Source organism: Silurus meridionalis, chromosome 3 (genome assembly GCF_014805685.1).
Source record: "Silurus meridionalis isolate SWU-2019-XX chromosome 3, ASM1480568v1, whole genome shotgun sequence".
Lineage (NCBI taxonomy): Eukaryota > Metazoa > Chordata > Actinopteri > Siluriformes > Siluridae > Silurus > Silurus meridionalis.
Genome location: NC_060886.1, coordinates 17,794,003 through 17,821,976, shown reverse-complemented (window position 1 = coordinate 17,821,976; position 27,974 = coordinate 17,794,003). Strand labels below are relative to the sequence as shown.

Sequence of the window (27,974 nt, the reverse complement as noted above, 5' to 3'; positions counted from 1 at the left end):
ACAAAAAGACTAAAGCTATACACGTATTGATTGGAGGGTTGTACTGTGCCAATCTGCTGCTGTTGTTACCTGAAGACATATCCACCCTTTTAGTTGGCCGCAGCTCAAATTGTTAAAAGCAACACTGCAGGCCAAATTGCCGTTTACCTAATAGCCAGAATGCCTGAATCATTCCAGAAGATAAAGATAAACACATGATGAGAACAACTGAAGGAGCATTACATTTTTTTTTTATCTCTCTCGATCGGATGAAGGCTGTAAACTTGCACTAAAAGCCTTGGCTAAACCGAAGTCTTTGTCCATGTGTGAGTGTGAGTTTGGCTTCAGGTGAATCCGTCTATAAGCAGGGAATACACATGAAGGAAGAGTACCGTATGGCTAAAGATATAAAACCACTTCAGCTCTTTCAGACAGCAGTTTGTGAATGGATTACTGCTTACTCAGCCACATAATGCTTTTCTTTCTGAGGGCAAACACCCACTGCTTTTGGAAAAGGTGTAGAAGGGAGGTTCTTCCATTCAAACTGTGTTGATCTCACTCTAGATTGCACTCTAGATCTCTCTTTGTCCATCGTTCTTTTTAGATATCTTGGCCCAATCCACCCCTCTCTTGATTTTTCTCATCTTTTGCCACCACCTGAAGCAGAAGCTGCCATGACATATTAATGCAGACACTAAAAACTTGTCTCCCAATGCTGCCCAAGACGGATGCCCTTATATGCTTTGAACGAACCACAGCAAAAACACTCTCTCATCTCTGATAATGCTCTCCGACCTCTATGCCATCTGTAAATCATCTTAGGTTTCGCCCAAAATGCAGCACTCTGGGCCACTAAGCTCCATATCCAGATTGAACAAATCAAGAATCAGCTCTGCTGCCTTTCTGTAGTCTAGATTATATTTCTAGAGCTTTGTGTTGGGCAAAGCCTAGATTGTTCACAGTGACTGCGGTTCAGGTCTCCATGGGCCTAAGCGAGCGAGATTTCCTTAGCATAACTGTGGAACGTGCTTAAAATGTGGCCACATCACCACAACACTTGCTTAAGCCTGCATCTTACTCCCACCCTTCCAGATTTCAGATGGTTGTACTCAACATGAGAAAAAAAGAAACTGGTTTACATTAAGTTACCACAAGAAAAGAAAAAAAAAACTTTCAGCGTTAAAACAGAAATCTTACAGTTCATCTAGGCATCTACAGACAAATGTCACACGTGCATTACGTAGCTACAAATGGCCACAGGATGCTGACGTTGAAGCTGCCGTAGTAGTGTCATGTTTCTTATTTTAGGTGGAGTGTATTTGTGGAGCATAAAGCAGCTAGTTACTTTCATGTAACTTCAGTTTTTAATATACTGTAAGAAATTGGAACATCTTTTCACAAAAATGATGATAGTCTGTTGCAGTGCTGTACACAGAACATTCAAAAGGGATCATGTGAAAGACAACCAAAGATCCTTAAAGGATTCTTGATCTGACCTTGAACAGACTCTTTCTGTCTGTTCATTGGATGCTACATCTCCATTATGGTAACCAGTGGAAAAGGTCTTAGACTCTAGGACAATAAAGGAGTACAGTTATTGCTTAATACATACAATGAACAATATCAGGAATATCTAAAGACTCTCACCCCACAGTTTTTCTTTCAAACTGCAGAACCAAAGAACCATCGATTATCGAATCCATTAATAAACCATATTTTCATCAGTGCATTATAGTGTAGTTCAAGTGTGTAAAACTGATCCCAAATCTGGAGGGTCCGATGACTGAATGCCTATCATTACAATCTTCTCATCAGGATACAGAGTCTGCTCAAGTGAAGTCAACTCGAGTCAGAGTTTGATCATTCATTTAATCTAAGACATCAGCATCATGTGTTTGAATAAGTGTGTGTGCGTGCGTGTGCGTGCGTGTGTGCGTGTGTGTGTGTGTGTGTGTGTGTGTGAGAGAGAGAGAGAGAGAGAGAGAGAGAGAGAGAGAGGAGAAAGGAAGCGTGAAGTGACCAGTCTGATCTTCAGAACCCAGTGACAGGGACAGAGTGACAGGGACAGTGCAACTGTCAAACAAAGCCATGATGTCTGAAGCCATGAACACTGAGAGCAGGATTAGAGCTGAATCACACACACATGAACGTGTGTGTAGTTTGGTCCACTTTGGCTCAAATGTTCATTAAAAACACTTGAGGGATTTCTTCCACTCACTCAGTGCACTAACATCAACACTGCGTTTGCATCACCGGGTTGCGTTTCCACTTGCATCCATTTCTGTGCATGATTGTTTTGTTGTTTGTTTGTGTTTGTTTGATTGATTCCTTTCGAGATGAAAGTCTTTGTTCTGTTTTCCCGTCAAAAAACACAACCGCACGTGACCCGATACAGAGATCCGCCTTACCTGTTTTGAAGTAGGCGTCCGTGTCCGAGTCGTTTGGTCCTTCCTCGGCAGCTTCGGCAGAATTCATATCTGTCCCGCTTTTCTTTTTGTCTTCTTTCTCAACTCGAACGAAAGCTTAAGGAAATTATCCGATCAGAAGCGGCGCGTGAGGGTGCGTGCGTTACAATCCCCGCATCCTGTGCGTGGTGGATGCGCGAGCGCTCCGGGCAGCGCTTAAGAACGGAGGGAGGCACAAAGCGCAGCGGCTCCGCGATCAGCTCTATTGTTTCCAATCCTCCTGCCTCCCGCTGCCTCCTCCTGCTGCCTCCTCCTGCCTCCTCCTGCTGCCTCCTCCTGCTCTGCTCCCACAAAGAGCCTCGGGTCCGCCGTGGAGATGTCAGGCAAAATCTACCGCGAGTCCCAATGCGCACTCAAATCATGAATTTAATCATCGATAAAACGGTGTAGGGAACAGCCAATAGCAGTGAAGCAGCTCAACATCATAAAGAAAGAAGAGGACAGAGACAGAGACAGAGACAGCGCGGGTGCACCAGAGCTGTTAATGCCACGAAAACACCACAATGTGTTTGGCTCGATTCGACCTTGATTATTATATTTGGTTGAAATGCAAACACCAGTGACCAAAATTTCACATCCAAAAAAAATGATATTGTGATTTCCTAACAATAGAAGACTCACAGTGTGTCTGTCGTCTACTATACACACAGTTCACTCTGACGTCCACTGTCCTCCCGAAGCACAGATATTAATCACATAAAACAGATAAGAAGCTGTAGTATTATTTAAAGAAAAAAAAAACACCATGCTGGTGTCACTGTCAAAATATGTTTAGGCAAAAATCGGGTTATAAACAGTTCTGCACTATACCATTGAAAGAGAAAAAAAATGACCGATCACTCTATCCCCCCAAAAAAGACCACCATAAATAATGACCCTGTGGATTTGCGGTGTATACTGCCCTCTATCGAATCACACCTCCAGCACAGATTTAACTATTAATATTAACTATTCTAAAAATATATAGATATTTTATCAGTAATAATAACCTCTATTGAATAACTAAGTGATAAACCCATTTTTAATGTTTGCAAATCCAGTATTTATATCCTAAAAGAACTCACACACATTTTTCCTCATACAGAATGCAAGGATCTATGAATATGCATGATATGCAAATCAGCATGCCCCCTGTCGACCACGCCCCTTTCCCGTTACCCTGGTTACACTGTAATTATGGCATGCAATTACAGATAGGCAAGATGTCACAGTGGAGAGATAGGACAGAAAATGTGGAGCATCATTGGCACCCTTGAGCAAAATTTATACAATATATATTATATATATAAAACTGTGTACCTTTACAACCCTTAATAATTATTTATATATTGGCACCCTTGTGCGAAATGTCATATATTTATATATAATATTAGCTGCTGGATATAAAACACATGGTGATATGTTATATACATATAAAAATGATGCTCACACCAAATATTGACACTGTTTGACATGTTTATTTAGAGTATATTTACTTTTGTTGCGAGTTATTTAGACAATAATTTCTGTATGTTGAGTTCTTTTTAGATGAAAGTAAATCTGCACTGATATAAAAGCTGCACATTGACTCCTCTAAAATATATATCCAAGTTTCATTCCTGTAGCATTGCCCCTTAAGAACATATAATAAAATGGTTGCTAAAATGTAAGATACTGAAACATAAAAAGCAATTCTGTTATTTGTACATCTCCAAAATATTTGTCGTGAGTGACGAGGATGGACAGGATTAGAAATGAGTTTTTTAGAGGGACAGCGCATGTAGGACGTTTTGGGGACAAGGTGAGGAAGGTGAGATTGAGATGGTTTGGACATGTGCAGAGGAGAGACATGGGGTATATTGGTAGAAGAATGCTGAGGATGGAGCCACCAGGAAGGAGGTAAAGAGGAAGGCCAAGGTTTTAAAAGAGGTAGATGTAGAGGAAAGAGTAGTATGGAGATGGATGATCCACTGTGGCAACCCGTAATAGGAGCAGACAAAAGAAGAAGAACAAGAAACAAAGACATAAAACAAGCAGGGATTAAAGTGCCAGTTTAGGTGTTTCAGGAAGAGACAGGTTTTCACCCGTCCACCACCTCGGTGCTGGAACAGAGAAGAGTCTAAATGTATATTTTTGCAATGCACATTGTCCTGTAATGCCTAACAAGGTTAGGAAAAGATGGAATGATCTTGAACACTTAGGCAGAAGCAGAACACTTCTTTATATTCTATGGTCTGAGCATGTTGATTGACCTCTTAAATTTAGACCACATGTTTCAACAGAGTTCAAATCCACAGACAGTGATAGCCATTTCAAGACACATATTCTTTGTTACTGCAACCAGGTCTGTGTTTTATGTGCAATTGAGGCCATTATTTTGTTGAAAGTCCAAAAGTTGGCCAGTTCATAACTTCCCAGTAGAGGCAACTAGATTGTGGGCCAAAATTTCATAGTACTTAATGGAATTCTATTGCTATCCGTCTTTACAAGTCCTGTGGACCACATGCTGCAAAACAGCCTCAAAACATTAATGATTCATAACCACATTTTACAGTCACTATAGGGGAATTGTTTTAAATCGTATCCCTTTTCACTAAACACATCCAAAACATTTGATAGTCTTAAATTTTAACAGTAGTTAATTTCTTAAGTAATGTACAATGCAAAATAATACAAATACAAACATGTAATTAGTAGTAAGGACTAGAGATGGATTAATTCTGTTCCTGTGTGAAGACTTGAGTGAGCACTTTATTCTACAGAAGGCACATGTAATCTTCTCCTGTACTTAAACATTTACTAACACAAGTCTTGCTTTCATTTCTATAGAGCAGACTGCACACATGTGATTGTGAAAACCATTTTCACATCTTTTGTTTGCATTGTTGTCAGTCAGGGTTTTTATTTACAAATAAATTCTAGTTTTGAATGTAAATATATCAAATGTAAAATATTAAAAACAGTTGTGCTTACTCAGTAAAATGTCTGTCATTTTGTTTTCAGCTTCTCCTCTTACCATGGACACAAGTGTGTACTGTGTTTCTGATCAGTATATGAATTGTTAGTCAACCATGTTTCATATCTCTCTCTCTCTCTCTCTCTCTCTCTCTCTCTCTCTCTCTCTCTCTCTGACTTGTATTCACAGCATATGGTTTAGTTATTTGACAACCAAAAGCTGACCCATATCAGCTCTGTGTTGGGTGAATGAATCATCATATACAAATGAAGAATTCAAGATAGAAGAAAAATCATAGCAGACAATGAACTAAGGGATATACAGAAACTGTGTGTGTGTGTGTGTGTGTGTGTGTGTGTGTGTGTGTGTGTGTGTGTGTGTGTGTGTGTGTGTGTGTGTGTGTGTGTGTGTGTGTGTGTGTGTGTGTGTGAGTGAGTGTGTGTGTGTGTGTGTGTGTGTGTGCATATTTAGCAGTGATAATTAGCCATAGTTATGCCTGGTTGGTGTGTATATATATATATATATATATATATATATATATATATATATATATATATATAAATAGAAAACTTCAGCGTAATGCAGTAAATTTTTTAAAAATATGGTTTATTATAGGAAAACAATAAACAACCAAGTGATGAAGTGATGAGTATTGTCTAATTTATTTACCAAATAATGCTTACATATCACCGGCCACTTTATTAGGTACACCTTACACCTTGGACCCCCTTTTGCCTTCAGAAGTGCCTTAATCCTTAGATTCAACAAGGTACTGTAAACATTCCTCAGATATTTTAGTCCATATTGACATGATAGCATCACGCAGTTGCTGCAGATTTGTCGGCTGCACATCCATGATGCAAATCTCCCGTTCCACCACATCCCAAAGGTGCTCTATTGGATTGAGATCTGGTGACTGTGGAGGCCATTTGAGTACAGTGAACTCATTGTCATGTTCAAGAAACCAGTCTAAAATAATTTGTGCTTTATGACATGGTGCGTTATTCTGCTGGAAGTAGCCATCAGAAGATGGGTACACTGTGGTCATTAAGGGATGGACATGGTCAGCAACAATACTCAGGTAGGCTGTGGCATTGACACGATGCTCAATTGGTACTAATGGGCCCAAAGTGTGCCAAGAAAATATCCCCCACACCATTACACCACCACCACCAGCCTGAACTGTTGATACAAGGCAGGATGGATCCATGCTTTCATGTTGTTGACGCCAAATTCTGACCCTACCATCAAAATGTTGCAGCAGAAATCGAGACTCATCAGACCAGGCAACATTTTTCCAATCTTTTACTGTCCAATTTTGTTGCGCCTGTGGGAATTGTAGCCTCAGTTTCCTGTTCTTAGCTGTCAGGAGTGGCACCTGGTGTGGTCTTCTGCTGCTGTAGCCCACCCGCCTCAAGGTTCGACGTGTTGTGCTTTCAGAGATGCTCTTCTGCATACCTCGGTTGTAACGAGTGGTTATTTGAGTTACTGTTGCCTTTCTATCGGCTTGAACCAGTCTGGCCATTCTCCTCTGACCTCTGGCATCAACAAGGCATTTGCGCCCACAAAACTGCCGCTAACTGGATATTTTCTCTTTTTCTGTCCATTCTCTGTAAACCCTAGAGATGGTTGTGCGTGAAAATCCCATTAGCTCAGCAGTTTCTGAAATACTCAGACCAACCCGTCAGGCACCAACAACCATGCCATGTTCAAAGTCACTTAAATCACCTTTCTTCCTCATTCTGATGCTCGGTTTGAACTGCAGCAGATTGTCTTGACCATGTCTACATGCCTAAATGCATTAAGTTGCTGCCATGTGATTGGCTGATTAGACATTTGCGTTAATGAGCAGTTGCACAGGTGTACCTAATAAAGTGCCTGGTGAATGTATTTTTTTGTCATTGTATCAGCACCAAATGTTGGTTTCTATAATTGCTTGTACTACAACAGCTATAAACAATCATTCCCAATTCAATTTAAACAATTCAAATGTATGTGACAAAAATGTGTTGAACATTCTCTGTTTTTTTGTTGAAAATTTGAAGGGGGCAGTTTTTCCTCAGACTGTTAAAAATCATTGTAGATGAGATTTTAGAACTAGTTATTTTAAAAATTATAACACATTAGAAACTTAGAGTTTATTAATAGAACAGATTATTTGGATAAGTCAATTGTCCTATGTGTCTTACCTTCCAGCCAATCAGATTTCAGTATTCAAGATTCCAGCACATGGACTTTTCCATCATTGGTTAATAGAAATTGTAAAAAAAACAACAACAAACAAAAAAAAAAAGGCGAACAATCAATGGTTGTTCTTGAGTCTAAGGAACATCTTAATTCAAACTTTGATTTAGGTCAATTTGAACAATAGAACAATGAACAATGCCTGAAAATAATCATTCTTTGGCTGGAAAAGGTTTGAGATAAACCCTCTCTGTAGTAAGAATGAGACATGTACTGTAGATCTATCTTTATGGCTACATTTAGAGGTGGGAATCTAACTCATGTTGGATGTGATCAGTGTCCTCCTCCCTATTGTGCACACACAGTATCAAGTGTATATCTCCTTAAGAAACTCATGGCTGAATAGTCCATTATCCCTTTTTATCCCTTTGTTTCTCAGCAGGGAATTAGACATTAGCTTCAGTTCCCAACTAACAACAACGGATCCAATTTATTAATCATGGTGAGCAATGTTTCTCTGACAGACAGAAACGACTATTCAAATTAAACAATGGAGCGACATTTTAATGACCTATCACTAAAAAAAAGGTGTCTGCTATATTTCTCATTATATCAGCAGTTTTGGAAAAATGAACTGTTTCCACTACTAAACCTGCTAGTTGGAAGGCAGCCTGTAAACTGGCAACATTACTATGCATATGTGGCAAGATTAACAAGAATTAGGAGCAATGTGTCCCTTAGGGTTAATTTAGAGATATTATTGCACCACTATGCTTAGGTAACATCAGGATTTTTTTCTCTTCCTGTTTTAATCAGCTTTGGGGAAGGATTGCTATTCACACTTACTGTAAGTATCTACATGGCCATTCAGACGTGTTTTTTTTTTCCCCATTAGCCTAAAAATTCTGCAAGTACAAAATGCAGGATTATAGCACTGCATATTGCAGAAAAGAATCTCTAAACCTTTCACTGGAATGTATTTTCACTTCCAGTACATTCACTACTTCCAGTACTGTACACTAAAATCAGAGATTATCGGGTTCCTTGTGTGGTAAATTGTTATCAATATCTCAGTGCTTTCCTGTTTACACAAGCTGAAAACACAGTTGGTCAAACTGACATTCCCCAATTTTTGTTTGCACTTCGGGACAAAATTGCCCAGTGTTTAGCTCAAAAAATAACATTTGTAAAGGATGACTTTTAATGACTGCATGCCAAAATAAAAGAAAAAAAACAAAACTGCAGAAATAAAACAAAATCAGTAATGTCTGTCTGATCCAAGAGTAATGATATTTAAATGAATGAATACAACATAAAAAAAATTATATAAATCTGTCAGATTTAATACAGTCATATAGTAATTGTCTTGTGATGTCTGGTGTTTGAAGTAGGATTATCATACTCTCTAGACTCTCAGAGGTTTTACTATTATCTATTTCTGCAGCCACTGTTTTGCCTGCTGTCTCACATTGCACATGTGAGCCTCTAGATGGCATGTCTAGACCGTTACCTTAGGAGATGAAGGCCTTCAAAAATGTGCTGTGTTTTAACGGTCATCTAGGTAGAAAGTTCATTATAAATTTATAGCACATGTATAGACATTGGACGTCAGTTTCCCATGTCGTATGTATTGCAGCTGGCATCGTCCCAATATAGCTAGCCTACAGTAGGTCTTTTGTGGAGCTAGGGGGTTACATAAGCACATAGCATTATGTTTTTCCTGAACACTACCACCTGAATCAACTGTTTGTGCACAGGATCATTGTCATGCTGGAACAGATTTGGATCTCCTATTTCAAGTGAAGGGAAAATGTAATGCCATATGCGGAGACATCCTACACAAATGTGTGCCTCCAATTTTGTGGTAAAATTTTGGGGAAGAACCATATAGGGCTGGAAAAATCAGATGTCCTGAATACTTTTGTCCATATGGCCTTTCTATCTATCTATCTATCTATCTATCTATCTATCTATCTATCTATCTATCTATCTATCTATCTATCTATCTATCTGTCTGTCTGTCTGTCTGTCTGTCTACAGGACAGGGGAGCCTGTGTATTTTTCTGTCATTTGTAAATGCACAATGGAGTCACACACACACACACACACACACACACACACACACACACACACACACACACTGGTGTTATGAAGCTGTGAATGTATGGAGTATGAGATTTTTGGACGCAGCCATTCACATCTCGGACCGCCGCTTAGGAACCGCCTCCTTTTTCGCGTCGTCCTCTTACAGCCAATACAAATCCTTGTGTCGTGACACGTCACGAGCCGTGACAGCGCGTTTAGTCTGAACAGCAGTGGACCGCTTCACAGCGCCGAGAGACTTTCAGCCCAAACCGCACCGCACCGCACCTCACCGCACCGAGAGGGTTTCTACATCCGCCGTGGTGAGTCCATGCACTTTACATTCCTGCTCATCCAAACAAACACTGACCTTTTCCTTACCACTGCTGCAGTGAACTTCCTGTGCACTGATGAGAAACTACTGATTCTGTATTTTTGTATCATACACTTTAGTATATACAATACTTCTTGTGTATTGTGCGGTTAATATGATTGTATCCATTTGTTCATGAGACTAAAGAAGTCGCGTGCCTGTGTTTGTGTGTGTGTGTGCGCGCGCGCGCGCGCGTGTATCACATTTACTCCTTATAAGTGGCTGATATGGTCTGATCTGCTTTCCTTCTATAACAAGTGAAAATATGTTCCCTAATTCACGAAAACTACAGCAGAGCGTTGAAGTAATAATTTGTGCAACGCTTGTTTATTATAAAACATGTACTCACATTATTTATACATGTCTGTCTGGCTGTCTGTCTGACTCTATTCCTCTCTATCTATGATTATACATATATATGTATGTAATCATGTTATGATTATAATAATCACGTATAATCAGGGCAGTAACCAGGCCACCACAAACTTTTTTTGTTTTGTTTTTACTTCCAGCTGTCATATTCAACATGGAAAACCAATAAGTGGGAAAAACTCGCATTCCAAGACCACCTGATTATGTGATGATGATTGTTCTCAACTGATCCCAGAGCAGCAGATTATTGCCCATATTCATAAAGTAAAATCAAGATAGGAAAAAAAGGACAAACAAAAAAAAAAAAGATAGAGAGCCTCTAAACCCAAATATTTAACTCATTAAAATGAAACAGTTTGCAGCAATTGATGGAGGTATGAAAGCATAGAGATAACACATTAGAAATGAGCAGCTGAGATGGTCCACATTTGGCTTTATAGTATACGATCCGTGTTGTGGTCCTTTCTATAATGCCGATCCTGGTTTCTGCAGTTATTACAATTATGTGATGTGCCCTGAACTGTGTTAAAACCTCTTGCTGTCATATAATTAAAGCCTGGCCTGGGCTGTTGTAGCAAAATTCCAAGAAGTCAGTGATACATGCAGAGAAAGTCACACGGAAATGATTTTAAAAACATGTGCAGCACCGACTTAGCACATAGTGTAGGTTCTTTCTTTAAAATCATAGTTGTAGTTGTGTAGTTTCTGTCCAGGCTGGTGCGTCATGCAGAACTGCACCCACTCAACACAAATGAGATGTTTCCGAAATCGATTTAGCCTGACTGGGAGATCCCTTTGATCCCATTTTAATCCAAATAAAGTGGCCAGCTCTGCTATTCCCTGTACAGGAAAAGCCATTAACTGCCTAAACCGCATGTTGCCATTCTTCTTGTGAGGGATAATAAAGTACGGGATTGCTTTTCTTTTAATAAGTAGTAGATTAACCTGTTTGAAATAGCTTTTCAAATGTTAACATAATCATCAACCTTTGTAGTACCTGTTTAGGATGACCAGTGCCACTTGAGGGCAGTTGAATTGAAACGTAGGGCTTGAATTGCCTTCTCTTGTTTCTCAAGAAGTCTGATTTTGGCTGCTTCAAGCACACAAATTCTCATGCTTGGAAACTGGGACCCATTCATGGAAGGAGTGCAACAGGGTCTCAGAGGTCTTTGACCATTTCATTCACATAGGTAAAGTAGGATACTTAGTACTACTAGCCATAGTACTGAGCAATATGTATTTCAATATTATTTAACATGCTGCATTCAAAGCATGCATAATTAGCCAAGATTTCCATCAGCATAACCAGGTGGTTTTTTTTTTTTTGTGAATAAAAGCTTATGGAGAATGTTTCCAACACACAATTTATTGTGCTGGTGTTAACAGGAGATAGGGGCAGCATTGGTCCCTTATCAGTGGTCTGTCAGTGTTCTGTTTGTATGAATGTGGCTATGTCTGTGTGTCTTTTGTCTTGCTGTTTTCCTTTTTCACTGTCACTGTTTCCTTAGGCCATAAGGTTCGATATCTACATGCAATGTTTGTGCAGCTGGGGAAAATATAACTTTTTTTGCAGCATACTGTATATATGTTTGCCTGTATGTGCTGTTTTAGAATAGTTGTGTGTGTGTGTGTGTGTGTGTGTGTGTGTGTGTGTGTGTGTGTGTGTTTGGACTTTATTCCCTTAATTTAGTCTCCATAATTACTACAGTTGCCTGAAGCCCAACCGCACACTACCCATGTTTAAGACTCCCCCCCCTCTGTTACAGCTGTGTTTTCCCATCCTGTTGCTAAACTAATAGTTGTTTTCCTGTTCTCTCTATCTCATTTCTACTTTCCCCTCTCTTGACTCTGGCAGTTTAAAATAACTTATTTATTTAACTTTAATTTTATTTATTCATTTTTTAGGAATTTTCATTGTTCTTGGCAATCGTCTAAAAGCTGGCCAGAACGTTCTATGAGACACTAAGGCATCCAGGAAATTTTAGATCTCAGCTGGACAGTGTGAGTATTGTGTCTTGGCATGTGTTTGAATAAATGGAATACAGATGACCTCACTATGTAGAGGTTATTACCCGCTGATTTGGCACAGCACTCACCTTGTCCGAAGCTTGTTATCTAACAGTACAGTGATGCTCAGGGCAATGACCTCATGGTCAAACAGACCTGTAGGATAAGACAGGAGCTAAAGCTCTCCCAGGCTTTAGGAAAATGCAGCATAACAGGAAATAGCCTTGATATCTAAATATATTAATTATCCAATGTAATGCTCTAGTATTTATGTTACTTGAGCTTTAGGCTCATGAATACAGATGTGAACTTGTCTCTTTAAATGTTCTGCACTGCATGACACTGCATAGGGTGTACAAATATTTTACACTGTAAGTTGGACACAACACACAATTGAGTGTAATCACCTGATAAGCCAAAATATTGCATTTGTAATGGTGCTAACAGCAAATTATTAGTAAGAAAATTAGCTCATGAGACCTCCTGTGCCTGTTTGCTAATCTGCTTATGCTGCAGTGAACAGTTTAGGGGGAGAGTTGGAAACAAGGAAATTAAATTATATACTCTTCTTGTATGCAAAAGTAAAAACATGATTCAGCATTACTGGGTTCACAAAATCTTTCAAACCATTCATCAGCTGTTTGTAGCCATCAACCGAATAAATGGAACAACACACTATTCTTTATATTCCCAAGTTATTCGAAAACTTGACCTACACAGAGTAAGTATTTGAAGAAATTAATAAGAAAAGCTATCCTATACTAAGTTACTTTATTTAATTTTTCAACATTTTTGCAAATTTTCTGACTAATGATTTGTGTTATGATTGTTAAAAGTATATAGTGGAAGTACGTGGAATGCAAAAAAAAAAACTATTTTGTATTAAATCATCACCCCTTCACCACCATTAACATCAAATTGTTTGATTCCTATAAAAGCAGTGAATGTGTAAAATTGGCTTTTACATTGTGTTGTTTATTAGAAGATGATTTTACCTAATTGTAAGACTTGATCTTGACCAGATCATTTTCATTATTTTATTTGTGCTCTCATTTTCACATGAATGTGTTATTTTTAATGCTGCTTATCAAAGTTTGAGAAGACAATTTTATCACTGAAGCTTCATGAAATCATTTGTATCTGTTCCATTTCTGATCATATGGAAGTGCACTATATTTCCAAAAGTATTGGGTTACCTGACCATTCATGCAATATGTTACCAAACTGTTAGCACAAAGCTGGAGGCACTCAATTGTACAGGACGTCTTTGGATATGCTATAATTAGGTTTTGCACTTGAACTTGGAAACCCAAACCTGTTCCAGCATGGAAATGCCTCTGTGTACAAAGTGAGCTCCTGATCTGGTGTACATACTTTGGAGAGAAAGATCTTAAATGGCCTGCTGTACAGCTCTGATCTCATCCCTGCTGAACACCTTTGGGATGAATATGAACGCTGACTGCACCCCAGGTCTCCTCACCTACATCAGTACCTACCTTTCATAACACCACACTCCAAAATCTGGTGGAACATCTTCCCAGAAGAGTGGAGGGAATATAGTGTATGTTATGTTAAATGTTACAATTTGTTAAATTATGTTTGTTTATTTAATTCCAAAAGTACCTCATGTTAAAGGCAGTTACTTTACTATTCTCGTTTTCTTTTGTCTACGGCATTGTACTGTAAGAAAGCAAGGTACGGTGTTCATGTGCATCTGTGAGGCATAGAATCACTTCTGACTTCTATCATGCCGAATGCAATAATTAGATAAATACATACAACAAATGAATGATGTATATAGTAACTTATCAAACATGCATGCATACACACAGACCTGGATATGTGCTTAAGGGTAAGTTTTCATTTTATAATAGCTAGTCGTTTGTGCATCTGTTATCAGCTTCACGTCTGCTCATCTTTACATGTTTAGGTTTTGGAAGCTCTGAAGCTTATAAATATTACAGCAGTATTTTAATCTGAAACAGGTGTGCGTTCAGGTTCGATGCACTGTTTTGTTTATGGACAAAGACCTGTCTGTGAATCCACTCCATCATTTGACAGGGTTTGCAAAGCTTTCATATTTCTCTAAGCAGACCTCCGTATTTAAACGTCGAATGAACATTACAGTAGACTGGTTTACATCAGTCTACATGGTAAGCTCATTCTTTAGTTGTTATAATAAATTTGTGTTTAATGATCATCATGCCTCCAGTTCAGACTTGACCCAGTCAGTGAACAAGGAGATCCTGGTGTCTTATACAGGGCTGTTTTAAATAAAGGCAGCTTTATCGCTTCTATTTGGAAATATTTACTTCCAGGAAAAAAGAAATGACTTTGAGTAATTACCTGAAACTTGTGCATTGTGTTCTTGCTGGTCTGGCACATTTATACTTGCTCTACTACAAAAATCTTTTTTTCTGTTTTAATGGCATAAAACATTGGGAGACTGAACTGCCTGAAAATATTACACAATATTCACGTGATGCTGCTTCATGGGGATAGACTACACTGATCTGTCTATATAACATCAATGCATGGGAATAACGGAGAGCGAGGGCAACTTTATCAGTGCACCAGGATATTATGAGACAAAGCAGGAAATAGAAATGTATAGTGACAAAGAAAATAACAGCTCCTGATCATGCAACTTTTCTAGTTAAATGTTCGCCTTAATCTCCTTGACTGCCCATGTGACTGCAGACAACAAGAAAATCAAAGAATCCTAAATCCACAGAAGCATATTTACTGCTTAGAAGTACCCAAATTCCCCAAAACTAAATGCTGCCAGATCTTGGCGCAGGATAAAAAGCCAATATCATTAGTAATATCAAACTACAAGGGATTGACATACTGTAGAAGTGCAGCAGGTAGGATTGTCTTTCATACCTCCAGGATCCCTGATTTGATCCTTAGCTTGGGTTACTGTCTGTGTAGAGATGCACCTATATAGCATGTTGCATTGGGTATGATTAATCAGATCAGGGGTTCTCTAAAAAGTGGGGTCTGTGGACTCCTGAATTCCTAACGTGTACCCAGGGGGTGTACAAAATAATGTTTTCATATAACTGTTTTGTAATTTTAGTGATGAGGAAATCATAAACACTGTAAAAATAATAATAAAAAATGAACGAATGGCATCAAAGAGTAAAAATTGTAGTAAACATATGCATGATCACTTAAATGTAAGGGGGGAATTTAGAACATTTGCTCCCCTGTAAGGATTCCCTATTCCCCTGTAGTTTGCTCTTTTACAGTCTACACCATCTTCCTTTTCAATAGCTTTTCTGAACTGTTGTGTAACCTGTTGTGCTCCTAAAAGAAATTGACCCAAGCAGAAATCAACTTGCTTTTGAAAACCCAAAGCTCCAGGAGCAGAAAATCACAAAAGTCACAAAATTCTGACATGGGAATTTCCTGATCCAATAAGACATTGAATACATGTTTTCTGTTTCTGTGGAGCGTCTCCTGTACATGTTCTTTTCTAAGCTTTTTTTTTATTTGCTCTAATAGAATGCTGCTCGATCCATCCTACCTAATGCTTATAATATTATAAAACCAACAGAACCATTTAGAAATCGCTATAAAAAAGATGGAAATAAAGTGAGGAGAGAAATAAAAATCTTAGAGAAAGAAATCTCAGGATCATCTCAGGATATAGAGAGATAGATGGAAGAGGAAGAAAAGGAAAAGGCTTCTGCATCAAGTATCCAGCTGTATTTACACAATCCTTGGACTGCTCAGTAGCTGTTGCATTCCTTGCATGCATGCTGTTTTCTTTTGTTTTATGTTGATGTTTTTCACTTTTGATCATGGTTAGAATCCTCAAACCCACTAGACCAAGCTGAAATTTTTACTCGGTGTTAATGAGGGCTTTTCCAGCGTAATGTGAAACATCCTCCTTTCCCTCCTCACCTCTGACTGTAGTGAGTTCAGACAAAGCAGGACACACATGCCTGTGGTTTTTGCATTGTATGTGCATTTACTAATGTTTATTTTATCCGCATTTTATACAACCACGTTGTGCGCTTTTGTACTTCCATTAGGTTGTGTTAATGCATGGTTTTATATGCTGCTGCACTGTAACGACTTAAACAGAAGAGTTGAGGGCAACTGGCCAACATGCAGCCAAGGTTAGAATTATTGGTGCTTTTAAAAGTGAGCAAAGAAAAATGTATAAAACAAACATTATATATCGTAATAGAAATTACATCGGCAACTGGAGAAAATTTGTTTCTTCTAACAAAATAAATAAACACATTAATAAAATTTACCATAAGGTATGGTACTATCTACATTTAAAACGTTAAAAAATATTTTGTACCGCTGAATAATGCAAACAAAGTGTGTGTGTGTGTGTGTTTAAAAACAGCATTAAAAATGTTTCTAGAAAACCTGTTTGACTAAGTATGAACTGATGCTTGTGTAATTCAGAACCTTCTTTTTTTTTGTAGGGTGCCAATAATTGTGGAATTCTGCTTTTGATGTCTTGTTGTTGCGCACAAATGGAGCCATACAAGAAAACGAACCAGTAAAAAAACAAAACAAACAGCAGAATTGTCTGCATGTAACTCGGTAGACGAAATGAAGCTAATTGATTTCAATATTTCTATTTAAATTTGATCTTGCTAAAGTAGGAAACGTGATTCTGATTTTATGATTATTGATTTTGTGTTTTATGCATGTTATTGGCTGTAACGTTGAGGCGGGTTGGCTGAGCTCCCAGAAACGTTTCATTTGGTTCAGGAATTTGGAAGTGCTCATGTTTGCTTGGGCGTCTGATTATTTTATTTGAATCAGTAAATCACTGGGTGTGTTGTGGCTTATGTTGGACAGAATCACTGAAATGTCTGAATTGGTCTGCACCATTCTAGAATCCAAAAATGTGTAGCTAATTCTTTTTTTTTTCTTTCCATTTTTAGCATGTTTACATTTATTCATCTGGCAGATGTTATTTGAGTGACTTACAAAAAAAATCCAAGGGTAACGTTGCCCATTAATGGACTTGTTTAAGAACCGTCAGTGGCTCTCTGAACCTTTTGATCACTATCACAGATGAAAATAGACTGGAACAGTGAAACAGTTTATGACGCTGGAAGCATATTCACTGTGACAGTATGAGCCCCCTTTTAATACAAAAACAAAAAGACCTCCACATTTGACTCCTTGATGGAATCTCTACACATTTAGCAAGTTAATTCCTCGCTAGAGTGTTCGAGTCGGGTCATATATGTGTGTAGTATATGGAGTTAGGGCTCACGTGGCTCCTGTGAATTTTACCGTGAAAATGTACATATATGGTAGTGAACTGGGTTTATGTGAATAGGTAGGTTATGGTCATGTGAATAGTTTATGTAAAACTGTGATCATAGTGTGGATACTGGATTTACTAGATAACATGTAGAACGTGTTTTGAAATAATCTATATTTTAAACACAAATTAGACAAACTAGAATATTCAACTGAATTAGTAGAGAAAGTTACTTTGGGTCCTTCAGCTTAATGTGTCACTTGTGCGGAATGTTGGTTGTTTCCAAAATGTAAAAATACGCTTTCGCGTCGTTGCAGCCTGAAAACACAGAGACAAGCTGATAATATGTATTACCTTATCAGAAGTAAATAAATGTGCTCGTTTGTAGCTTCACCCTTTCAGCATGAAGCCAGTGCATTAAGCAGAAGTGTTCGTGTTTCAAGTCCACTAACCTAAACTCTGTTTGTAATATCCAAAAGTAGGTGTGTAGAGTAAGTGGGATTAAACTGTAAACTTGCTTCCTGTTTTCCTGGCCATGGTCAACACTGGCTTGTTAATTAAAAAAAATAATTTGGGGTTAAACTTAGAGTAATTTACAAGTTAGAAAATTATATTTCTTTCTTTCTGTAAAGCTGAATTGGGACCGTGTCCCGATAAAATTGAATTGAAAGGATGCACTACTGAAAACATGTTGAAATTGAGGTTTAATACACGTTAGACAAATGAGAAGGCAGACAAACTGAAACCAACATTGCTTACACAACATCTTGTGCTCTCTGCACAATTTCCTTTAGGTGTGAACAAGTGTGCAATTGTGTCTTTTAACTGTACTTTCCTTTTAAATGACTTGTACACCTTTGCACTCCAGGAGATCCATGATGAAACCCTATTGTTTTTTTTATTTTTTATTTACAGAAATATGGGAGATGTGCAGCTGGTGACGAGTTCTCCCATGTCAAAGACCAGGATAACTTTGGGGAAGGTCTCTCTGAGTAACGAAGCTCCGACGTTCACACTTCCTCCCCGCAATGCCCGTGTCCCTCATGGAGGCACAGCACGACTTGAGGGCAAGGTACGACTCCACTTAGCTCTACTTTATAATCCTAGCATTATATTAAGTCATTCAGTATCCTTTATCTGGCTTTGCTCAGCTAAGAGAGTAGGAAAATAAGTAAAGTTGCCTCACAGCTGCTCTAAATCTTTGAGTATAAATAGTACAAAAAATGATTTCATCAAAGTTTGTTTTATTTTATTAGCAATAAAAAAAAACAGCTGTCATAAAATGTCCAGTATTTCTTGAACTAGATATAAAAGTAAAGCTATTATTTGAAAGAAGCAAACTTATATAAACAGTATGCATAGTTCATTTAGACACAATTTCTCACTTTAAAATAAATGTACGCATGGGAGTTATAACATATGCCAACGTATTAGGGCCACTATGGGATAAAAAAAAAAAAACTGGGAAGGGCAGGGAATTTCTGATTTTAAAACTCAGAATATTAAAACTAATATAATTAAAAATTATATTTAAACAACATTTTTGCGATTAAAAAATAGAAAATCTGGTATTTAAAACTCAAAAATCTGTGGGGGTTTGATTTCTATTAAGAAAGAAAACCACATATACACTTTGCAAGGTTGGGCAGACGTCACTTGTTTGCATTACGCCTTGATTTGGCAACAATGAAATACTTATTTTAGCCCAGAATCACCAAATTATCATACTGGAAATTTCTGAGTGTAAAACTTTTTATTTTCTTCATGGAAATTTGTGTTGTATTTTAAACTTGGAAATTTCGACTTACAAATTGAAAATTATAAGTTTTAAACTTATCAATACAGATTGGCTGTATAGTGGAGCAGGATGAGATGAATTTGGGACACTTCTTTGCTGTCTCCTTCTCATACTGTGCGAATAAACACAGGATTTTGAAACAATAAAAGCCACTGCGTAAGCTGACTGTGTGTACAGTTCATGATCGAGTGAAAGAGAGACTCCATGGGAGCTGAGAGTGAAGGAGGAGAGATCTGAATTTCTCTTGTCTTTACTTCTTAGACATTTTGTCAGAAGGCATCCAGAGGAAAAAGCCTTACAGACAGACACTGTGAGCTCACACAACAGGAGATGCTGGCAAGCCTCTTGCTTTCAGCAGCGTTTAAACTTTCAGTGCAAAGAGCAGCACAGTCTGGCGGTAATCAATCACAGAATCGCAATGCACTGCTGAACAGTTTTGCTTTTATAACGGCACGTGTTGCATTAGCGTTGCAAAGTACTTTTCAATAAAATGCCACATCACTTTTTTGTTGATTTATTTTTCTGTAACAGAAATGTCCTGTCAGGTTTTGTTTCTCTAAAACCACAGCAATTGGTCACCAATTAAAATCACTGAATGAGAAAATATTTCCAACTGTTTATATTTACATGAATGTTGTGCAACATCAACAATTCAGGCTGGTTTCTGTTATTATTCATTTTATAGCAGCTACAGTATCCCACAAAAACGAGTACACCTCTCACATTTCAGCAACAATTATATTATATGTTCTCAAGGGAAAATACTAATGAAATGAAACTTGGATATATTTTAGAGTAGTCAATGTGCATCTTGTATAGAAGTACAGATTTACTGTCCTCTGGAAATAATTCAACATACAGCCATTATTGTCTAAAGCAACAAAACAGTAAACTCCAAGAGAACGTGTAAAAACTGTTTCCAAAGTGTCAATATTTTGCTATCTTGCAATTCTCCACCTTCTGCCTGAGGATGCCCCACAGGTGCTCAATAGGGTTCAGGTCTGAAGACATACTTGGCCACTCAGTCACCTTCACCTTCAGCGTCCTTAGCAAGGCAGTTGTCATCTTGGTGGTATGTTTCAGCCCCAGACCATGATGCTTCCACCACCATGCTTGAATGAAGGCAATACACAATTTTCTTGGTACTCCCTACCTAACACACACCATGCTGGACACCGTCTGAGCCAAACAAGTTAATCTCTGTGTCATCAGACTACAGGACATGGTTCTAGTAATTCATGCTCTTGGACAGGTTGTCTTCAGCAAACTGTTTGCAGGCTTTCTTGTGAGCCAGCGTCAGTAGAGGCCATCTAAAGCATAGCTGGCAGCACCCATGCGTCTGTTTTTTTTTTTTTTTTTTTTTTTTTTAAACCAGCTTCTACTTCTACATCTGACGCAAAGCAACTTCTTTGATTGCCCCTTGTGACCTCTGTATGACCCTGGACACTGTACTATAACTCAGGTTCAGCTTGTTATCGATCTTCTTATAGCCTCGGCCATCTTTGTGGAGAGCAACAATTCTAATTCTCAAATCCTCAGAGATTCTTTGGCATGAGGTGCCATGTTGACCATCCAGTGGTCAGTATGAGAGAATTGTACTCAAAGCACCTAATTTTTACTGCTCAAATACAAGATACACACATTTGTATGGTCCGGTCAAGCAGACAAAAACGTGAATATGATGGACAGGACATGTGGCTTTGCATGGATACATGACATACAGCTGTTTAGGGTATGGCTGTATTTTGAGTAATTTTTAGAAGACACTTATTCTGTACTGCTGTATAAGCTGCACATTGACTACTCTAAAATATATCCAAGTTTCATTTCAATAGTATTGTCCCTTGAGAAGATATAGTAAAATAGTTGCTAAAGTGTGAGGGGTGTACTCACTTTTGTGAGAAACTTCATATCTTAGCAAAGCCCTCTGTCCTGAACACACTCCAGTGCAGAAAACATTTGGAGTCACAAAGCGTTGACATTTGTTTTATAAATATTCAATAATCCTTCCTGCATAAATCCTTTCTGTTTAACATCAATGATTAAAATAATTTTTTTCTGATAAATAAACAGCCATTACAGCAGTCAGCATCGTGTAGTGAAATCAAATTAATTAAGAATCTCTGATGTGCTACGTTTTAAGTCAAATCTTTTACACTTTTGCCTGCGTTATATTTAAACAGACTTAGACATACTCCCCCCCGACCCCAAACATACTGCCAAGGTAACTCAAGAAGGAGCCTTTGCATGGCTTACTTAATCTCCTGACTTGAATCCCAATTAAAATTTATTAGGGATTTTGAAATTATGAGCACACCAGAAGAAACCGCATTATTCAAGTGGAATTTAAGGCAAGAAAACAACAAGGAATTTGTACAAATTGTGACAAGGACCAGAGTTAGTTTTTCTTAAAAAAAAAAAAAAAAAGTCCCTTGTTGCAATGTGAGAAAGCAGAATGAAAATGCAATTGTTTATATGTGGCGTTTATGAATTTTTAATCCATGCTACGACGATACAGGAGCCAACTAAAAACTGCACTTTTCTATTTAATCAATCCAAAATGGAGGAAATAAAAACAAATGCCGTTTCACTTAATAGCAAATGTTAGGTCCTTTGTGGTTTTCTTACGGCCCCTTGGTATACATCTTGGAAAATATAAATAAATATTTAAAGTCTCTCCTACAGTTTTTTCCATAGTCGACCAGAAGACACCTGCCAGCGGGTCTGCATTTATCATTAGCGTTAAACATTGCCTGTTAGCATGCTCTTACACCTAGCATCCAGACATCTCTAGCAAATCCATTGGATCTCAATTTTATACAAGCTTTTACACCATTCTAATACCAAAATGGTATTTCTTTTTTTGATTTCCCCCTAAGCTCTCTCATTCTTAAGTCATTAACAATGAGGCAGCTGCTCACCATTTGGCTGAGATGAGGTAAAGGTTGAACTACTTGGCTTTCAGTCATTGACAGCAGGGGCTCTTTTGTTAGGGAACATGTTAAACAGAGCCAACATTGAAATTAGTACCTGATCCAATTGTTGATTGGCTACAATGATGTAAATAAATTTTTATTTTGATATTTAAATAAATAGATAGATCGATCGATCTTTGTCATTGCATAGTACAGGTACACAGCAGTGAAATTCAGTTTATCCTTTACCAGAAGTGCAAATAGAAGCAATTGTGTAAATTGACAAGTGCAGATAAATATGCAAATATACACTGATTAGGCATGACATTATGATCACCGGTCTAATATTGTGTTGGTGCCCCTTTTGCTGGCAAAACAGTCCTGACCTGTCGAGCATTAACAGCATTAAGTTCTTCAGCAATTTGAGCTACAGGAGCTTGTCTGTTGGATCGGACCACACGGACCAGTCTTCGCTCCCCACGTGCATCAATGACCCTCAGCCACTCATGACCCTGTCGCCGGTTCACCACTGTTCCTTCCTTGGATCACTTTTGATAAGATACTGACCACTGCAGACCAGGAACAGCCCACAAGAGCTGCAGTTTTGGAGATGCTCTAAACCAGTCGTCTAGCCATCACTATTTGGCCCATGTTCTTGTTATTAAAGAATTAGATTTCTACTGACCATGGAGCAGAATGTTGATTTTAAAAAAACAAAGTAGCAAGATTGTTTTATAATTGTTATCTTTCCATACAAAAAAAACTCAAACTGTCCAGCTGCAGAAGAGAAATTTTGAATTGTTGTCTGGTAGATGGAAAGTTGGAGAGGACATTAAGCAGACAGTCCATTCAAGAAAAGTCTTTAGTAGCCATCAGTAGTCTGGACAAATCCAATTTCATTTTCAGGTTTAAAAAGTGAGCCCTGTCCATGACTACTCCCAGCAGACAGTCTGAGGCTGTAAATCCAACCTAAAACAACACTAAAGCAGCCAGAAACTTTTTTTAAGTTCCTCAGCTCCTGCTGTTGTGTAGTTTTGCAGATGGACTGAGAAAACACCCAACTGTATCACTCAATGACAGGAGTTTGTGAGTAATCAGTCAGCTTGACAGTTGCTGAAGCAGCATTGCTTTGCCTTACATCAGTGTTATCCAGCCAAATTTGTATACCTCACTCCAGACTAAGGCCTGAATCCAATGCTAGCAGATTTTTTGATATGCTTTTGATATTTTGACAGCAACTTATGACTGTCTTGAGAGCATTTGTAGCCAAGGAGTGTGTGAAAAAGTAATAAAAATGCAGACCTGGTAAACATTAGGCTACTCCTACAAGACAGGTCTGAGGATAGAGATTCAAATACTTGTGTCTTGTGCTTCTTGCTGTTTTTGCTGTCCTCCTGTTTTTATTTTTTTTTCTCCACTTCAAATGTTTCACAGCCCAAGTCATCCATTTAGCCTGTTTGCTTTGATGATCCGAGGCGAGCCAGATGTCTCTGTTTTGAGGCCTGGGTTGTATTCTAACTTTTGCAACAGATTTGATGTGGAAGGAATTCCTCAATTGGAATGTCCTGAAGTAAATAATATTTATTTATTTTTTTATGTAGTATTACAAGCTTTAAACTTTATTTCACATATCTTGATTTAGCAGTAAAATGATTTGGTGGAGGAAGAGTTGGTTTGCTTTGTCGGTTCCATGGCAATTCACCCAAAAGAGCATCTGAAAAGGTTTACTACGATGTTCAACTAAATACCACATGTACAAATACATTTTTGTCTGATTAATGGAGGAGAATGCAGAGAAGTACCACAGATTTCATAGGAACAAATCTTGTCTGAGAACATATTAGACTGTGATCTAGCACTCTGGCAACAGTCAGGACACACAGGCACACAGATCTACTGAGAGGATACCCTGTATTTATTAAAATAGGAAAGATTATTAAAGACAAAGGAAGTGTTGGTAAAATTCTTCAAAGCTGCAAATCCAACAAAACATACTGCAACTCATTGTGACCACTGTTAAAAACAAATGTCATGTTTGTCACCCTGTTCTGTGTACTTCAATAAAATATGAATTGACCTAAAAGAGAGTGAAAAGTCAAACATCAGAGAGCAACTCAAATCTCATGTTACTTGATGTCAAAGATTTGTTTTACGACTTAACACATTCACAGATAAGACATCCAGTTAGGAGAAAGTGTGGCACTAAAATTCACAACTTTCCGCAAGAATGTGATGTAGCATAGTGTGCCAACTCCAAACAGTTACAGTAGCTTTTCTTTGGCAGTCTTTGCCTTAAAGAGAGCATGCTGGAGATTTTTGATACACTCCACATTTTTGCATTTAATCACAGTGGGTAGCATTTGACTACACTAGCCATATTATATGGGTGCAATTATTTTTGGAGACCTGAGTCTCACTTAAATTTACTGGCCAAGTGGTGTTTCTTTTCTTGATCACTTCTGTTTCCTCCTAGGTTTCAAAAACATACTAGATCCTGGGTGTATTCTTAGGGGTACGCTTTGGCTTTTACAACGACTCTGAACAGTTTGCAGTGCTTACTGAAAGTCACTCAGTGAGTGTGAATTCTTTTTTTAATGCTCCTTTAATGACACGTAGCCATTAAGCATAATTATAATCAAGGTCCTCCGTTACATCATTTGTTAATACTTTTAGGAGAACACGTAGTTTAATGAGCATGTAGACTAATCAGTGTCAGCCTGACAATTGCTGAAGCAGCATTTTCTGAACTTATGTAAGTTTTCTTCCAAAACCGTCTCAGAAAAACTGCAGTCTAAAGCCAGGACCCAGCACTTGGAGTGTTATTAGTATATGGTGGTGTGTTTCTCATAATGGAGTGTTTTGATTTGGTTATGTGCAAGTATTATAAAGCAAGCTGAGTAAATAGTTTTAGGCAAGCTGTCCCCTGTGATAGACTTTTTTATAGGCAGGTCTAAAAATACCTGTCACCTTTTAATCTAATAATCTGCAGTCTCCTTATTCTCTGTGTCCTCTCTGTGTAACTAGCATTACAGCAAAAATAAGTATGAATCCAGCTCAGGTGTTGCTTCATGCTTTGAGACTTTTTATTCATTGTGGACATTCTTCCAATATTGAGGAATTTTTAGTTCTGAATAAGCAAAGAGATGTGGGAGCTTTGCACCTCGTTTGTCCTTATGTCCTGACGTGTCCTTTCATTCCCTTTATTCTTCTTCTTTGCTTTCTCTGAGCCAGCTAAAGGCACTACCATGTTATATAATATACTATGCAGCCCTACTATGAAGACTACATGAAGATTGTTGCTGTAAGAAATACTGCAAGGTATGCCATTTGGAAAAAAAAACAGGATGGGACTTATTGGAAACATATGTGAAGGATTTCTTTCTCCTCTCTTCTCCTTTCTTCTCCTTTCCTCTCTCTTGTAATAGAATTGGATATAAATATATCGTTTTATAAGTTTCAGTCAAGTTTATTGCCACCCATGAGCAAGTTTTTGACATCACGTGACAGTTGACCATCTGAGAGGCTCTTTCTTCTGAGACAATTTCATGAAAATACAATTTCTGAAACATATTCTCCCAACAGTATGCCAGATGTTTTCATATTGAATTGCATAGCAGTCACTGATCCTATTAATTAATTTCACTTGGCACATGAGGAGTTAGAAACTGTCCTTCAAGTTTATTGTTGTCTATAGTCTCCCTGCAGAAGACTCCTTTGGATTAACAGACAGCATTCTGTCCTTTTTTCCAGCTTTTTTAAGGCTTTGACAGTAAGTAAACAGTAAAAAAAACAAAAACAGCAACATCATGTTTTGTTCAGGGAGTTAAACAATATGACATCACAAGCCTTTATATGAATACAATGAGGAAAGTTATTTAGAAGGTGTTTAACAGATGTTTCGCTCATCACTGGACATATGGTTCGTTTATTAGGAACGACAAAGCTGAAGTGTTAAAATGCTGTCGTATGCAGTCAGTCCTCGTGTCCTTATTGTTGCTTTGCACCAACTAAATAAACAGTCAAAAGACAATTCAAAAGCAAACTACAAAAAGAAGAAATGTCATGTTTTTTAGTAACATGTTCCTTCTGTTCCTCGTATGTCACAGCAATTTATCAACTCTTACTATTTTTTTTTATAAATTTTTTTTTTATACATTTATTCTTATATTTAATGTTGAACATTTTTTCAGCTATTTACCATATAGCCGCTATGTAACAGCTGTTCCCTCCTGTTGTATATATCTGTCTCCATGTTAATAAGGCAAAAAAATAATCATCTTGTGATGATCGCGAGACACTCTGAGAGCTTTAAGCGTGTCATGAAGTCTTTAATATGGTAAAACATGTCTGACACTGGAGTCTCCTTCCAAAAATGATGCATAAACATCTCAGATCTCACATTTTTCAGTGTAAATGTTCTCACACCCACAAAGAATGTAAATGGGTGGGTTTTTTTAATTGTTTGTGTGCAATTTCATTTTAGATAAATCTCAGCAATTGTATCTGTGTCTTTATTTGTATCTCCTGGTGCATTGCTTCTCTTTGGCTTCCTCTGCACTTGCAGCCTCATTGCATTATACAACAATATTTTTTTTCTGCTCTCTTCCTCAGTCCTTAGCATTAGTTCTTTCTGGTTGTGTAAAAGAAAAATAGGAAGAAAGGAAGTTCTTTATGTATACAAGCACATTTATTTTGTTGTTTTACTGTAGCTGGTTCTGAATGCTGCAGAATCCTTGGGGAACAGTGTTGACCACAGTCTCTGACTCAAGGTCTGAGCTGGGTCCAGAGAGAGAAACATGAGAACTGTAACGCGAGCACATTAAGGAAATACCGCTGCCACTATGGTTTAATAAAGAGTTCAGACCTAATATTGCTTTTTTTGGGCAAATCGAAAGAGAACCTGGGCCTGTCTTAGTGAGGCAACTGGTGATTCAGTTCAAAACAAGATATTTGTTCTTGCTGCTGTGTGAGTAAGAAAGCAAAACATTTCACTTTATCTAAAAAAAATGTTGTTTTGTTTTGAAACTTTTTTTTTTTTGTGGTATCTGGAAAGTCATCTGGTATCATTCTGTTGTCTACATGCTGTCGAGACATATTCATTTGTATTTTCGATCCAAAATTCATAGCAGCTGGGGTCAGCTTTGTAGTTCTCTCTGTCTTCAGTCACTTGCTGGAAGTGCGCCTGTGCTGCGAGTGTGTATTGACTTCCAGAATGAGTAAGGCAGTTGTTGTTCGCATGCGTTTCATGATAGACTTTCAAAAATTTTATGTCCCCCCCCCCCCAATATTCAGGGCTGCTGTGAGATGAGACTATGGCATGCCAAAAGATTTTGAGAATGCCTGAAAAGGAAAACTGTTCATCAAGGCATCTTATTAGATGTGGCCAACTGATTTGTAATGCTTGATCGAGTTCTGAGACGTACAGGAATGAGTTTAGGGAAGTGACCTAAAACTAATGTGAGCCACTAAAATACTTAAGGGATTTTACAAAAAGAGATTAAGGTAAAAAACTTGTAATTATGACAGGCAGCAGAATAAGTGCTTGCCATGTTTTCTAGCATTTGTTTTAATGATCAACCCGGAAAGACAACAAAGGGTTTGGTTCACATGCAGAAG

General features: G+C 38.0%; 2 protein-coding genes across 3 annotated transcripts in view; one reads left to right on the top strand and one right to left on the bottom strand.

Moving 5' to 3' along the window:
* The window catches only part of kalrna (kalirin RhoGEF kinase a), a 154,869-nt gene extending 152,059 nt beyond the window's left edge, over positions 1 to 2,810 (bottom strand). For both annotated transcript variants that reach the window (XM_046844539.1, XM_046844540.1), the window contains exon 1: positions 2,388 to 2,810. In XM_046844539.1, the coding sequence (XP_046700495.1) occupies positions 2,388 to 2,454 (67 nt within the window). In that variant the 5' untranslated portion in view covers positions 2,455 to 2,810. The remainder of the gene's footprint in view (positions 1 to 2,387) is intronic.
* Positions 2,811 to 9,866: 7,056 nt separating this feature from the next.
* mylka (myosin, light chain kinase a) overlaps positions 9,867 to 27,974 on the top strand; it is a 50,852-nt gene continuing 32,744 nt past the window's right edge. The window contains exons 1-3 of the mRNA XM_046845090.1: positions 9,867 to 9,968; positions 12,296 to 12,391; positions 18,561 to 18,717. Of these exons, the coding sequence (XP_046701046.1) occupies positions 18,565 to 18,717 (153 nt within the window). The 5' untranslated portion in view covers positions 9,867 to 9,968; positions 12,296 to 12,391; positions 18,561 to 18,564. The remainder of the gene's footprint in view (positions 9,969 to 12,295; positions 12,392 to 18,560; positions 18,718 to 27,974) is intronic.